This window comes from Podarcis cretensis, assembly GCF_951804945.1.
Source record: "Podarcis cretensis genome assembly, chromosome: 7".
Classification (NCBI taxonomy): domain Eukaryota; kingdom Metazoa; phylum Chordata; class Lepidosauria; order Squamata; family Lacertidae; genus Podarcis; species Podarcis cretensis.
Window position 1 is genome coordinate 70800440 of NC_137176.1, and position 16715 is coordinate 70817154.

At 44.0% G+C, this 16715-nt stretch overlaps 1 protein-coding gene across 5 annotated transcripts in view; it reads right to left on the reverse strand.

Annotated features, from left to right (window-relative positions):
* Positions 1–16715, reverse strand: part of NCALD (neurocalcin delta) — a 62320-nt gene that overhangs the window by 8933 nt on the left and 36672 nt on the right. For all 5 annotated transcript variants that reach the window (XM_079984847.1, XM_079984846.1, XM_079984850.1 and 2 more), the window contains exons 2-3: positions 6364–6760; positions 950–1055 (exon numbers count right to left, since the gene is read on the reverse strand). In XM_079984847.1, coding sequence (XP_079840973.1) covers positions 950–1055; positions 6364–6741 — 484 coding nt within the window. In that variant the 5' untranslated portion in view covers positions 6742–6760. The remainder of the gene's footprint in view (positions 1–949; positions 1056–6363; positions 6761–16715) is intronic.

Consider the following 16715-nt stretch of genomic DNA (forward strand, 5'->3'; position numbering starts at 1 on the left):
ACTCCCATGCATACGAAAGCTTCTCATTCACAAAATGCATGGTTTCTTTTTTGTTGAAACAGTTCTGATTGGGCAATTCTCACAGGCTGCAACTCAGCAAAGGTTTATCCCACCACTAAACCAATGAGCACTATCACCTTTAACCCACTTCCAAAAGCCTTTCTGAAACTGATCTGCTGCATTAGGAATTATCTATAATACAGGAGAAAAATAATATTTTGAGTCAGCCAAGGCATTATAAAAACTCTTACACCAGGATTGACTCCCTTCCCTTCCCTTCCCTTCCCTTCCCTTCCCTTCCCTTCCCTTCCCTTTCTTTTCTCCCTCCCTCCCTCCCCCACAACAAGGACACCTACACCTTTCATAGACTTTTAATATATTTCTGACTTCAGATCTCAACATCACCAGCGTTGTAAGATAAATATGTGGGCACCAGTCACTTTCCCAGAGTTTAGTAAAATTTGGTTCAGCTCTGAGTGACAGTGGGCTTGGGATGAATTGGAGAAAGAAGGAAAAAACATTTAGAGTGGTTTCCTAGCACCTGACCTGGGAGCAGATCCAGGGTTCGAAGGACCAGGAAGGAGGTTTCTAGCACAATAACTCCCAAGACAGCCTCCTGTTGTGCCATCAGAGCCCTGATTTGTGACCTGTGCTTCCTGTAGGCTTCTATTCAGCTGTGATTGCTTCCAGAAATTATGGGCCAAACTGCTAACCTGCAAAAGCTACCCAAAAAAGCATAGTTTGACCTTCTACGGCTTTCTCATAATAGTGTAAACAGTCAGCACTGCACAGAACCTTGAGAGCCCAATTGCTACATACATATCAGGGGCCTCATTAGCATGGACTTCCTTCTGTTTATTCAGTCACTCCAGCTGTTTGACAGGTGTTTGAGAGATCAGAACAAGCAGAGGCCAGCAAGCTAAAGAGAGAGCATACAAAGGCTATTTACCGTCCCGGTTGGTGTCCATCTGGCGGAAGATTTTCTCTGTTCTTTTCTCGGGTGTCGATTCGTCTTCTGGCATCTTCATAACCGAAGAAACCATCTTGTAGATTGCCTAAGAAGTGGGACACAAGGTAGTGATGATCACTGTTGTGATTCCAGAGACTACTCTAGGATGTGGGGGGTCCGTGCCCCCATTCCTTTACGCTGGACCCCAATTGCCTGTTCCTTTCCCATTTATTTATTCATCATTACTTTGCTCCCAGGGCAGCAAGGCACATTACATTGCTGAAGGAGACCCTGGCCTCTCCTCAATCTAATTTGCTCAAAGGCATCTATGAGTACCAATTAGCATATGCAAATTTTATGCCTGTTTGTGTCAAGGATCAGCATCTCAAACTGCCTAAGTGCCTAGCAATGTCCCTCCTCTTGGGTGGCGCCCAGGTAAGGGTGGGACAAAGTTTCTCTCAGTTCCTGATTTTTCTAATATTAAATTCAGTCCTCCACATTTCCACATCAGTTTGTGCTGTGCTTTTAAAAAAAAAAGTTGTCATGAAAATGAATCAGCCTTTGAAGACCTCTTGAGAATTTCAGTAAGTCCAGAAAGCTGCTACTTGGAACCAGCCGAATGGAAACTCTGAAGTTTTGTTCAAGCAAGATTCTCCAAATTAGCCTGAAGTTCTCATTTATGCAAAATTTAATCCAAAATAGCTTTGCCTCAATAAAATATTGTCTTCATCAAACGAGAAAATGTCACTGCTCCAGTCGACCTTATTAAATCATATTTTCTGGGAGATGCAGAACAGCAAGTTAAGTGACATGACGGAAGACAATGTTAATCAGGGACTGTTGGTGCAGCACTGGGGAACAAGCGCAGGGCAATGCAATGCATGTTTACTCAGAAGCAGGTCCTATTGAATTCAATGAGGCTTACTCCCAAATTAAACATGCATAGGATTGCAAGCCTTAATTCCCACCAAGCTCACAACTACCCCAGATTTCTAGCTTTTTTACTTCTGCTTACCGACCCAGTACACCTTCCAGCCCTGTTATACTTTAAACAGAGAGGACCAATATGTGCGCAGAAAGGCATTTATCAGTTTAATGGAAAATTAATGCTTGGTTAATATAGTCAAGTATTTCTCTCTTGCCTCCATCAGCAGCTGGCATTGTAACAACAGTTTTCCTTCAGTCACCCCAAAGTTATGAAAAATAATGTGGGATGAGCAAATGAAATATTGGCATTAATTGAAGCCAGGTGCAGAAACAACAGGCATATTCTGCAATTAAAATTATCGTTATTTGTTGGAGGCAACAGCATTTATATATTTAAGGATTTGTTCTATCCTGCCATTAAATTAATATTTTCAAGGCAGCTTACAAAATATGCAACCATAAAACAAATAACACCTTATCTGACTTGTGTGTGTTTTTTAATCTTTTTTTTTTAATCGTTTTGATGAAGACTCATAAGCATGTTAAAATTGTACCAGCTTGAACAACTGCTATCTCTTACATGTTCCAGAGGCTCTGATGACTACCCAGAGCTCTCCAACCCATGAGCAGTTCTGTTCTTTTCCATTAAGGAACAAGGAAGATCCACCAGGATGAGCAACTCTGGATACAACTGATCTCTGATACAATGGGCTGGATCCTAGCTCAGCTGGTGTTAAGTCTCCAACCCTGGCTCATCCAAAAATACCTCTGTGTACCTTGCTCATCCCAGCTCAGCTGGCTGAGCCAAGGCCAATGTAAGTTTTCCCCAAAGAATCATAGAACACTATTTTAAAGGCTTGTTTCCCCTCTGCCACGCTTAGGCATAGCAGAAGCAGCAGCAGTAGAGACACCACTAAGCGGTGTTTGAGACAGGTGTAACTTTTAACTGGCTTAACTTACAATGGCTTGTTTTATGCCAGCTTCTTATGCATAGGATTGCCCCTTAAGTCCGCTGTACTATCCTTTAAATCTACTGTAAAATGTGGTCTACCGTGCCTCTTCAGGAGCACATATCTATCTATCTGTCGGTCGGTCTATTGGATTTATACACTGCCCTTCATCAAAAGATCTTAGGCCAGTTCACAAGATAAAAACACGCAATAAAAGCACAAATAAATAGTTAAAACAGGAACAAACCAACAAAAATAACCCCGTCTCCTACAAATACATTTAAAGGATGTTATGCATTGAAGTTCTCACCCTGGTCACCAGGGGTATTGTGTACAGTGGTACCTCGGGTTAAGTACTTAATTCGTTCTGGAGGTCCGTTCTTAACCTGAAACTGTTCTGAACCTGAAGCACCACTTTAGCTAATGGGGCCTCCTGCTGCCGCTGCGCCGCCGGAGCACGATTTCTGTTCTCATCCTGAAGCAAAGTTCTTAACCCGAGGTACTATTTCTGGGTTAGCGGAGTCTGTAACCTGAAGCGTATGTAACCTGAAGCATATGTAACCCGAGGTATCACTGTATATAGTTTTCACTCAGGTCCACGTAAGTTAATTTAGGCGGGAAAGCCTATAAAAGCAGGCCGGCTGAGCTGTTTAGTTCAGTTCCAACTTACTATAAAGAACTACTTGGAGAAATCTCTGTGTTGACTGCCATGTCCACCCACAACGTAATAAAGGAGGCACACCAAAAGGGCCTCAGATGATGAACACAGAGTCCCGGTGTGTTTATACGGGGAGAGGCAGTCCCTGAGGTCCTGAGCTGTTTTAAGTTTCTTCCCATTGTACACATACATTCTTTATTATGGCCCGAAACCCACAAAAACAGTTTCAAAAGCAAAATGCAGCAGAGATACAGGGGAAAAAAGATTCCAAGGCAGTCACTATGTTTTATCCAGAGCATGTTGATTTCTATTTCAACCCACTGCAACATATCAGGGTGGCCAAGCGCCCCACTTTTCTATCTGAAGGCAGCCTTTATTTGAAGGGCTCTTCTGTCCAGTCTTCCCCACCATGGCAAGAGGTATTGCATTTCTATTTAAGTTATAGCACTCTTTTCTAAATTGGCACACACACACATATGCATATTTCATAAATCGTGACCCTGCAATCTATGACTGCTATGCAAACTTACCCGAAAAGGCAAACTTGCTCCACAGAGTTTAGAACAATGTGGAGCAGGTGAAAGATTGGTGAGTGCTACCTGCTGGGCAGGAGCAGATGCTCTGCTCCAGTGCTCCTCTAGCTCCTGCCATTACCTTGGGAAAATTTAAACCAGCATGGCACAGACTGTCAAAAGTAATGAAACTCAAGACAAACTCTGTTGTGTGCATGAGAACAAGCTGGAGAGGTTTGCTATCTACAGCAGATGAGCTGCACAGCAATCTTCACTCCGAATGGGGTTCAGGATACAGTGGTACCTCTGGTTACATACTTAATTTGTTCTGGAGGTCCGTTCTTAACCTGAAACTGTTCTTAACCTGAAACACCACTTTAGCTAATGGGGTCTTCCGCTGCCGCCGCGCCACTGCTGCGCAATTTCTGTTCTCATCCTGAAGCAAAGTTCTTAAGCCGAGGTACTATTTCTGGGTTAGCGGAGTCTGTAAGCTGAAGCGTATGGAACCCGAAGTACCACTGTACTGGATAGAATTAGCTAGATAAGAATGTTAGGAAGATCCCTGCTGGATCCGACTAACACCCATCTAGTTCAGCATCCTGTGGATTCTGAAATGGACCACTGATGCAACCTGGGTCATGGTGCACCTGGATGAGATCAGATGAATCCACTTTGGAATCTGAGCAGAGTAGATTCCTCCTCCCCTTCTACATACAGCCCAGGGTTCCAGGCATACACCAGTATAAACAGTCATTCATTGGCTCTCACACTTTGAAAGGGTACCAAGAGTTTTATGGCTGCTTTCTACTATAGTTTTTTTCTGATTAAACTCCCATTTGGAAACAAGAACGACAACGTATTTTTCTAACTAAGGGTAACACGGCTTTCTCTGAATCAGATAAAGTGTATTTTGTTTTATTTACTTTTCAAATTGATAAGCTGCTCCACAGCCTGAGGCCATCAAAGCAGTCAAAAATAAAGGATCATGATAAAAAAGATAAAGATAAAATACAAAAAAAAAAACACTTTCTAAACACAAGAAAATCATTTCTACAGATGTGCAATTAATATTCCATCAACAACTAAGGTTTGGGGGGAGGGGAAATTACTTAAAGTGCACACAAATATTCCTTTATTAGTGCAAATTATATTAGAGGAAATTGCTTGCAATGATTGAGCATTGAGCACGAAGGAGAAACAAACAAACACACACACACACACACACACACACACACACATGCATATAAATTTTTTACATGGTCTTTCAAAATAAAAATTAGGAAACTGTGGAAATGGGGAGAGCTGAATTTAAGATTGAGAAAATGAGAAGTGGAAAGAAACCAAAATGGACAGATTTGTCCATCCCTATTCATGAAACAGACAAGAGATCTGTCCTGCGGTCACAGAGATAGGAATTCTAGCTGACAAAGAGCCTTACAATTTATTAGCTTGATGTGTTGAACCAGAGGAAGGAAGCTGTTAGGTAAGACACAGCTTATTCCAAGAGTCTATTTGCAGTGACAGGTACAACTCCAGGGAGGTGCATATTCAAAGATCTAGGCAGGTCTGGGTGTTTTACTTTTCAGGTATGGGGAAACCTGTGGTCATCCAGACTGTTGGACTTCAGATCCCATCATCCCTAAACAATGGTCATACTGGCTACGATTGAAGGGAGTTGGGAGCTCAACACTCTCTGGTGGGCCACGGGTTCTCCAGCCCTGCAGTTGTTAAAGATGAGCAATGACAAACCTAGACAGCATCTTAAGAAGTAGAGACATCACCTTGCCAACAAATGTCCGTATAGTAAAAGCTATGGTTTTCCCAGTATGGAAGTGAGAGCTGGACCATAAAGAAGGCTGATCGCCGAAGAATTGATGCTTTTGAATTATGGTGCTGGAGGAGACTCTTGAGAGTCCCATGGACTGCAAGAAGATCAAACCTCTCCATTCTTAAAGAAATCAGCCCTGAGTGCTCACTGGAAGGACAGATCCTGAAGCTGAGGCTCCAATACTTTGGCCACCTCATGAGAAGAGAAGACTCCCTGGAAAAGACCCTGATGTTGGGAAAGATGGAGGGCACAAGGAGAAGGGGACGACAGAGGACGAGATGGTTGGATGGTGTTCTCAAAGCTACCAGCATGAGTTTCACCAAACTGCGGGAGGCAGTGGAAGACAGGAGTGCCTGGCATGCTCTGGTCCATGGGGTCACGAAGAGTCGGACACGACTAAACGACTAAACAACAACAAAAACCTATGGAAGACCAAGCATACTGAAGGCTTTATTGCTCAATCATTGTTCATTAAACGGCATTCTTTCTTTCTTTTTCTTTTTGAAGGAAAGAACAAACATCTTGGAAGTAACACCTACCTGAACTATTTCCAACATCTCTGCCTTGCTGATGTAGCCATTTCCATCCAGGTCATACATGCTGAATGCCCATTTCAGCTTCTGCTCCAGTTTCCCTCGGGATGTTACGCTCAAGGCAATGATAAATTCTCTGAAGTCTATCGTTCCGTCGCCGTTCGCATCAAACGTGCGGAAGACGTGTTCGGCAAATTTAGAAGCGTCCCCGTAAGGGAAAAAATTCCCATAGATTTTCTTAAACTCCTCCATGGACAAATGTCCGCTTGGACAGTCTCTCAGAAAGCCTTTGTACCATTCCTGGATTTCGTGTTCTGTAAAATCTGTGCTTTCTAGCAAATCCTGCATGACTTCGGGGCGCAACTTGCTGTTCTGTTTCCCCATGTTGAAGTCGGGATCTTATCTAAGGAAGGGAGGTGGAGAGAAAAGCAAGTTAATGAATTGCTTACAAAACCGGAGGCCGGTGATGAACGTTGTGGGCCTTCAAACAGTCTGATAAAGGGTTGATTTGAATTAACAGTTTTGTTGAACCAGCTCAGGGTGCCCCTTGGTGTAGCATCTCAAGCCAGGATCTCAAAGAGGCCTGTGTCTGCAAATGAAGACAAGCTGACCTTCATTGCTGACTATTTCCCCTCAAAAGCTACTTCAGGAGACTTGGGTGGTGTCATGAGAGATTGCAGTAGGAAGCAGCTGGGGATGTCCTGGCGCCTACAAGTAAAGCACTATGTATTGCAAGGAGACCACACTTCAATTAATGATTGATTGCAAAATAGGGCACATTGCAAGTTCCTGTACAGTGGTACCTCGGGTTAAGTACCGTATTTTTTGCACCATAACACTCACTTTTTTCCTCCTAGAAAGTAAGGGGAAATGTCTGTGCGTGTTATGGAGGAAATGCCTACGGGTGGCATGCCTACGGATTTTCCTCCTCTAAAAACTACGTGCGTGTTATGGTCAGGTGCGTGTTATAGAGCAAAAAATACGGTACTTAATTTGTTCCAAAGGTCCCTTCTTAACCTGAAACTGTTCTTAACCTGAAGCACCACTTTAGCTAATGGGGCCTCCCGCTGCCGCTGCGCCACTGCTGCGCGATTTCTGTTCACACCCTGAAGCAAAGTTCTTAACCCGAGGTACTATTTCTGGGTTAGCAGAGTCTGTAACCTGAAGCATCTATGTTTTGAAGTGTCTGTAACCCGAGGTACCACTGTGTAATACAATGATATAGGAGGCTTCAATAAAATACTAGCTTTAAAAACTGAATACAAGACTGCCACTAAGATTTCCCCACTAGTCATTTGAATCAATATGCAAAATTCTGCCTCTCAGTCTCTCTGGCCAAATAACTGTGCCCCCCCCCCCCAGTCTTTCTGCTTTCTTCATACAAGAAGAAGACATTTCTTGAGGTGAGGCCCTGGGCAAGGCAGGATCAGCCCAGCTAACAAGGCCTTGAAGTTGTCCATCAACAGCTAGACCCTGGACAGCAGACTGAGTTGTCAGCCGGTGAGATTTCCTCACTACAATGGAACGTTGTATTTCTATTTAAACTACAGTGGTACCTCAGGTTAAGAACTTAATTTGTTCTGGAGGTCCTTTCTTAACCTGAAACTGTTCTTAACCTGAGGTACCACTTTAGCTAATGGGGCCTCCCACTGCCACCGCCGCACGATTTCTGTTCTCATCCTGAAGCAAAGTTCTTAACCCGAGGTAATATTTCTGGGTTAGCATAGTCTGTAAGCATCTGTAACCCAAGGTACCACTGTACTGCACTTATTTCCAAGTTTGAATTTGTACATATAAATCAGCACACACGTTTTATGCAAATCTGCGTCTTCTGTCGCCCTCCTTTTTTGGAGTTTCAAAAGTGGCTGAATGTTATGCTGAGATCCCTGTATTGCAGGGGTTTGGACTAGATGATCCTTGGGTCCCTTCCAACCCCTCGATTCTATGCTTTAGTGGTAGAACATGGCCTTTGCATGCAAGAGGTTCTTGGTTGAATCTGCAGCAACTCCAAGCAGCAGTGGGGAAGATTCCCACTGGAAATCTTGGAGGGCCACTGCCAGTCACTGCAAAGATTGTAAATAATGCTGAGCTGGGTGGTGGAGCAGTCGTCTGACTCAGGATTTAAGCAGTTTCTTTCTATGCTCTTTTGACAGCTATATAAATTATTGCAAAATCATACTAAGCACCAATTGGTCTAGCAATACTAATCTGCTGTAAAAATTACATTTCCACTGTAGAATGTGGAATGTTATTTCAAATACCAATACCAAGATTATGTTCTTCATCAGGCTCCTATAAATATTACAGTCAGAAGCTCATGAGATTACTTTTTTCTTATGCATAATTCTTTTAAGGTAGAAATCAAAGTTATGGGATGTCATTAGGGCAGAAGATTAAGGATTAAACATGAAATGTATTTTTCATTCCCTGCATATCCCTCATGGGTCAGGTTTCAAAACCAATTAGTAGCTATAATTGGTTTAGGCAAGATTCTTTAAAAATCTCTTTTTTAAAAAGCCCAGCCAATAAGAAGTATAGCACTGATAAAACTGGAAAGCCTTTTTTCCTTAAATTAACCATTAAATACCCAAATGCAGCTCTAATATCCAATTTTTTCAATTAAATCATCAGAGCTACTTCCATGGAACGAAAATTGCTACATCCACGTTGCAAAATGGGTCCAGCAAAGAGCAGTGCCTTCAACCATTAAACATTGTTTCAGAAGGCAAACTCTTTGCATTAAAGGGCAGTTTAATTAATTTTCCAAAGAGTTCCAAAAACAGGACGCTTAGAAAGGGCCCCTCAATTCCATTGTTGTTGTTGTTGTTTTTAAAAAACACAACAACATTCCTTTGGATACTGATTATTCCCCAGTAATTAGTTCTGCCATCTCCCAGGACATAACTACCTTATGGAATACAGTGGTACCTCGGGTTAAGAACTTAATTCGTTCCGGGGGTCCGTTCTTAACCTGAAACTGTTCTTAACCTGAGGTACCACTTTAGCTAATGGGGCCTCCTGCTGCTGCCGCGTCACCGGAGCATGATTTCTGTTCTCACCCTGAAGCAAAGTTCTTAACCCGAGGTACTATTTCTGGGTTAGTGGAGTCTGTAATCTGAAGTGTCTGTAACCTGAAGCATCTGTAACCCAAGGTACCAATGTACTTTTTTCCCCTGTGATCAGAAAAAAATGAATTGGACAAATGAATGCCACAAATTGTGTATTAAAAGCACATTTATAATTAAATGTATTTTAAAGTGGGGACTATCAGCAAGTTGTGTACATGTGACTCTGAAGGCAAAAACACTGAATTGCCCCCACCCAGCAGATCTTCTATTTTTCATTCCATAAATATCCCACTTTCCTCCAAACCTTTGAGGTAGGGTAGCCTGAGAAGTGGCGACTGGCCTATGGTCACTGAGATAATTTCATGGCCAATTGGAGACTGCAGCCCAGGAGTTCCAGTCTGACACGTTAAGCTACATCACACCGACTCTTACTGGGTTTTTAATGTTTATTTATTTGATTTTAGTATGTGAGGGCAGGCTCAAGAAATCTAGGAAATGTTTGCTAAAATTCTGTCTTTATTTTCTTGGCCTTCCCTGCTTGCAGCAAAACTCTATCTGTCTAACTTTTCTATCTCCACTTGAGCACTGGGTCACCACCACTGAGGTCTCACTCAGCAACCCTTCCTTACAGCAACTGGATTGACTCTCAAAGCAGCTCTTGTCATAGCCTCTGGCCTCAATGCCCCCCTTTGGCTCAGAGGAAGACTCAGAAGGGGGGGAGGCATCACCCATAACCCCCTTGCCCCCATTCCAGGATTCTAGGTCAGAGGACAGACTTCACCTAGGGCTGCCATACGTCTGGGATTTCCCAGATATATCCGGGATGCATTCTTCGGAAAACCCAGCCATATTGGAACCCATGTTGGAAGTGTTGATATTTTGGCCAATTTCCTAAAAAATAGCGCAAAAACTTCATTTTTGGGGGGTGATTTAAAGCTCAACAACTTTTGTGTAAGGATTTTCACTTTTTGAAATATGGCAACCCTACTTTACATTTGAGAGGGACGCAGGTGGCGCTGTGGGTAAAAGCCTCAGCGCCTAGGGCTTGCCGATCGAAAGGTCGGCAGTTCGAATCCCTGCGGCGGGGTGCGCTCCCGTCGTTCAGTCCCAGCGCCTGCCAACCTAGCAGTTCGAAAGCACCCCTGGGTGCAAGTAGATAAATAGGGACCGCTTACTAGCGGGAAGGTAAACGGCGTTTCCGTGTGCGGCTCTGGCTTGCCAGAGCAGTGATGTCACGCTGGCCACGTGACCCGGAAGTGTCTCCGGACAGCGCTGGCCCCTGGCCTCTTAAGTGAGATGGGCGCACAACCCCAGAGTCTGTCAAGACTGGCCCGTACGGGCAGGGGTACCTTTACCTTTACCTTTACTTTACATTTGAGTCTTCAGATCAGAGAACACCCAACCCAATGCAATCCTCATTGCTGCCACGCTGTCTGGGCCAAAAGCTAGAGAATCGGGCAATGGACCTTGAAGAAACAGAAAGGTCCTCAGAAGGGGTGCACTTGACAGCAGGTCCAGACCAGCTGACACTGGTAAGGCCTCTCCACGCTACTGAGATATCAGTTCTCAGTGGGTGAGTTTAAGCCAAAGTGACCTACATAGGATCTGGACAGATAGAGCTCTGCTGGTTGTGATCTGGCACAGCCTACCTTGGCTTGACTCTGTTCTCCTGGATGTGACCTGCTTGCCGTTCCAGTAAGTGCCACAGCTTCAATCGAGGCTCTCCTGGATGCCTTAAGCTAAGCCAGGACAGGGCAGGTGTGGTTGCTATGCAGTGCATTTCTCCAACCAAGAAAACTCAGCAGCAAAGGAAGGAAACACGAGGAAACCAAATGCCAAGTTTCAGCAGAACCTACCTCACAGGGGCAGCTCAGGTAACCCACTACAAAAGGCTAGAAGGAAAACAATGGGCATAGACATAAACCTAAAGTAACCTGCTACCTCCGATTGTGCATCCCTCCAATGCTGTGCTTAATCAGGATGAGAGCCCAAAGATCGAGGGCCGGCCCTCTCATAAGGCAGAGTCAGGGGGTTGCTTCAGGGGGAAGATCTTGCGGGACAGGGAGGGGCAGTGTGGGAAGATAGCCCCCCTCTGCCCCCTAAGCTGCCGTGTTACTCTCAGAAGGAGAATGGCCCACAACCAGTGTCAAAATCCGATTCAACTGCCAACCCAACAATCTTCCGTATCTGAAATAAAGGTGCTGTCTTATTCTGCATCTCAGGCAGAGGGCTTTTGAAGATAGAACCATATTCTGCCAAAGTGTTTCTCAAACTTGGGTCTCCAGCTGTTGTTGGACTACAACTCCCATCATCCACAACTAAAAAGGCTAATAGTCAGGGATGATGGGAGTTGTAGTCCAACAACAGCTGGGGACCCAAGTTTGAGAAACACTGCCTAGGATCACAGATTGCCTGCTTGAAAAGGCAAATTGCTCAGCCAATCTGACCCCTCCTTCCAGGAGCCCATGGCCACACTGAACACAAGCCTCTCGCCACAGCCACTTACAACACATTTGCACTAAGGTGTTTTCGTGAACTTTGGCTCCAGATATCATCACAGCTAGTGCACCAGGCATTTGGAGACAGGCATAGATCTCTGACTGAGCTCCACAGCCAACGATCAAGAACCATATTTATCACAGGGGTAGTCAATGTGGGGCCTTCCCAGGTATTGTTGAATTGCAGTTCCCATCATCCCAAGCCATTAGCCATGCTGGCTATGGCTGATGGGAGTTGTAGTCCACAAAATCTGGAGAGAACCAGATACTGAGTCACTGTGTGAGCAAAGTCATCAGGAAAAGGGCACAGACAAGAATCCATCAAATCACTGTCCTTGCATCACCTCTTAAGAGTAGATTGATCCTCTGAAGCATTTTGCTCTGTGATAACAATTGCACATCTCCTTTGGACCCCAACAGTTTATTGGGTGAGTGTGTGTAGGATATTCCCCTTCTACTTCCCCTTCCAAAATACTTGCAGTTCCTTTGTAGAACTAGACCAGGCAATGCCGTACATAGAGGGTTTTGGCGGTAGCATTCACTGCCTTGAGCTGCTTAATGATGCTCAACATGGCTTCTCTGTTCAAACGATGCACCTAGCGACATCAATATATTTTCCTCTCAAACAGCTTCTTCCTTTCTCTCCCAATAGCTTCTAATTCTGATGTGTCCGGGACTTGATCGTTAATGCAGACTCACTCCAACAGCACACAGTCAATGCTCTCTGCACCTCATCATGTGCAGTACATCGAGCCATTGCACACCACAAACTCTCGCTCTCCGAGATAGGACAATTAACACTGCAAACCAATCCAAAAGAATGTGTGTCAATAATTCACAACAGGCTATCGGAGTAAATTTCAAGCTCTCCAGTTTCTCCTCTCATTCTCTATCTTGTCGCTGTTCATAAGCTCAGGGTATTATTACCTTTAGCAGCTGCTCACTTCTGCTTCGGGGAGGGGCGCTCAACCAAAGCACAGCTAACAAACTGGAAACGATGTCTGGCAAGGCTTCCCAGGACTTAATGTTTCAGTCCATTACAAGCACTTCAGATCCACTCCAGAATTTCCACTGGAGTTTAAGGGGGTCTGCTTAATTTTCCAGCCTGGTGTTTTCAGAGGAGAATTTAGCCTGCTTATGGAAAAAGTGCTTTTAACAAAGGTGAAATCTCATAATATATTGAAAGCCTTTACTTTAAATCTACTTCTAACATGGGACATGGGTGGCGCTGTGGTCTAAACCACTGAGCCTCTTGGGCTTCCCGATCAGGAGGTCAAATCAAATCAAATCAAATCAAATCAAATTTTATTAAACGGTCACGGACCAGATTAGATCAGGAGGTCAGCAGTTCAAATCCCTGCAACGGGGTGAGCTCCTGTTGCTCTGTCCCAGCTCCTGTTAACCTAGAAGTTCGAAAGCTCCCCAAAAAGTGCAAGTAGATAAATGGATACTGCTCTGGCAGGAAGGTAAACGGCGTTTCCGTGCGCTGCTCTGGTTTCAGTGTTCCGTTGCGCCAGAAGCGGCTTAGTCATGCTGGCCACATGACCCGGAAAAACTGTCTGCAGAGCAGACAAACAATGGCTCCCTCGGCCTGTAAAGCGAGATGAGCGCCGCAACCCCAGAGTTGTTTGCGATTGGACTTAACTGTCAGGGGTCCTTTACCTTTTTACTTCTAGCACTGCATTTATTACACCAGCAACGCCCATGCATTCCTAGTGGCAAGTCTTTCTCCCACCACAAGTGGCAAACAAGAAGCATTTGCTATGGATGAAAAACAAGCAGAATGAAAACAACACCAGAAGAAAAAAACATTTGGGACTCCAAGCCCCATGGTGGCCGGCAACACGGGAGATATAAGGCTGGCTCCAACGATAATCCTACTCACAGTGCTCCCATTGGAATCAACCAACATGACTTAACGTAGGTCCATTTATTTCAGCAGCTCTGCTCTAAGCAAAGATTAGGAGGATTTATGAATTGTACCCAACTATTATAAGTGTTTTGTTCCTAGCAGCCTATAGTGATGGCATTAGCATCCTTGTAATTGCAATGCTTTGAGTATTAATTGTGCCAGCATAGCAGAAATTTGCCTCGCTGCACATAACCCCAACAAAAAAATCCATCATCTGTAGCTTCCTGCCATATGTTGAATGGAACGTTACCGTCATTCCCCATCTTATTCCAATACAGGAATATTGTATTACACATGCTATACTTGTGCACGGCCGCTTTTAAGAGGGTTGCCGCTAAATAAATAAATAGATGGGAGACTGCACACCTTCCCTTGCTTGGGGCTGCTGCCTAGAAGTTGCTCTCAGCTGCTCACTTGCTGTGAGGGACTGGAAGGGAAGCTCAGGGCCCAGCCACCTCAAAAAATATATTCAGGGGCCCAAAACTGCCTCGGCCCCTAGGAGTCGACAGCCCTGCATGAGCATTACTTCTGAACAGGGTCCCTGTTTTCCAGATTTCTGAACTGGTGTAGGATTTCCTTTCTTGGTGCTTGGTAGGACAATACAATGGCTGAGCTTGCCAAGTAATAATAAAATATTGTCTGTGTTTTCCCAGTATTTCCTACCCTAGACATTTAGATAATGGCACAATATGAACCAAGCACAGGCAGCTACACTGCCAGAAGAGCAATAAATGCCACACTGTGGTTGAACTACATTTTTAGAAAGCTAAAACGTGTTCTTAAAATTAAGACTTAAGAAACAAACAAAACTCTAGCGGTAATTCACATCATGCAAAGATTTCCCCCCTTATAGCTCCAATGAAATGCTAGGAAATAAGACTGTAACATCATATAAAGGAAGAAAGATTCTCCACTCGTTAAAAGTGTGCATGTTTACCGTTCCTCTGGGCAGGAACTGTGTTGCTACCATGAAATTGCACATTGTTATTTGCTCATGTTGGCTCACGCTGTGCACAACCTAAAAGCAAACCCCCCCCCCAGCTCCCAAGTCTTTGTCCTTTAAAAAAGAAGGGGGAAAAGAGGATAGTTCAAACAGGAGCAGCTGCACACATCCATCTTCTTCTTTTTTTAACCAGCTTAGGGATGTTTATGGATTCCAACATCAAAAGAGAAGCCTTTGTCCCTTTAGATTTACTCTGGCATGGATGTGCTACAGCTGCTCTATGCTGTCTCTTACTTCTCCTTATCATTCTTTTGTGCTCTCCTGGCAGGAGGCTGGGGAACAGCAGCAGCAGCAGCAGCAGTGCTTTCATCAGCGGGGAGGATGCGACTTTAGAATCAGGACAGATCACCTGAGTACTGTGTAGCAAAGAGTTTTCAGACTTCACGGATGCAGGTACACAGGGTGGTATTCAACGCTAGTCCTACTCAGAACAGTTAATGGACCTGACTAACTTACGTTCATTAATTTCGGTGGATCAGCTCCGAATACAACCCATAGCTTGCTTCCAGTTGAAACACATATTGATTGGTTTTGCACAAAATCTGCAGAGGGTTATACCATGTTTGCACTCAAGCATAGGTGCTGGCTCCTAGGGGCTGAGGCAGTTTCATCCCCCCATATTTTTTTAGGGATCCAGGCTTCCAGGCTCCATCAATATTCAGAGGATGTTGCGTCACGATGCATCAGCCCCTGCTGGTCCTCTGGAGAAGCTGGTGCCTCTGCCCTCAAGTGATTGCACTTTCCATTGTAGTCTCCCCCCCCCCCCATTACTTTTCTTTTCCCCCTGAAAATCTTTTTGCAGTCGATGATTTCTTGCTTTCTATTGCAATTCAATTTATAGAAGATATTTCTTAACAGCCTCAATCAGTTTGGTGACCTATTTATTTACTGGTATTTGATTTCTTACCTGTCCCTCACCATAAGGTCCTGGGATAGGCTACAGCAATTTAAAAATACAATATTAAACATTGGGAAGTATTAAGCTAAGTTTTACTCAGGAGCCCACTGAAATTAATGGAGCTAACTTCTTCATGTCTGCTCATCTTAGTGGGTCTACTCTGATTAAAACTTAGGAACTCCCATTATTTCAGTTGCTCACTATATTCTTTCATTCATGGCTATAATATTACAGTTGGATATGGCAGGATGGCAGTACTCTGCAACTTAGACATCCACCAGCTCATTTCAAATCATTGTCAATCCCATTCACGCTTGCATTGCTGGTACTGATGCACCAAGCACTAGCAAAACAGGCCACCTCACAATGTAAGTTTATTACAGACTAAATTTGTTAAAGCCTAACATGCACATTGATTTCTTGCTGTTGTAGATCCTACCACAGCCTTGCTGAAATGGTCTCATGAAATACTCCAGAAATGAGTGGGGGTAGGAATCAAAATGAATTTCTGCAGGGAGAGGGGAAGTTCTCCCAGCAGCAGTGGCATAAGTTTCCCCCCTCCCTTTTTATGTAGGTTGTCATTCTTTCTTTACAGGAAATGCATTGTTACCCTGTCCGCTGTTTTGCATCATCCGAAAGGGCCAAGACTAAGCATCGTTCTGGGGTATTGGAGGGGAGGTGAATAGCAACCACCACACAAAAAATGGCGTGGAATTTTCAAAGGAATATTCTGTACAGCGTGGCTTTTCTTTTTCAAGCAGGTAAGCAATTTTCTCAGAAGAATGTCATCTTCTGAGCAATTTCAGCTCCTCCCTAATCTCCACATAATTTTAACAGTGTTTTCATTTTTGTTAGATAGAAAATCTAGCCTCTGCAGCTAACTCTGATGGAGATTGAATCCATTTTCGAGATTTCAAAGTAAATATAAGAAACAGTTTCTAAAGGACTGCCAGCGTAAAAGACACATAGTGGAGTCACC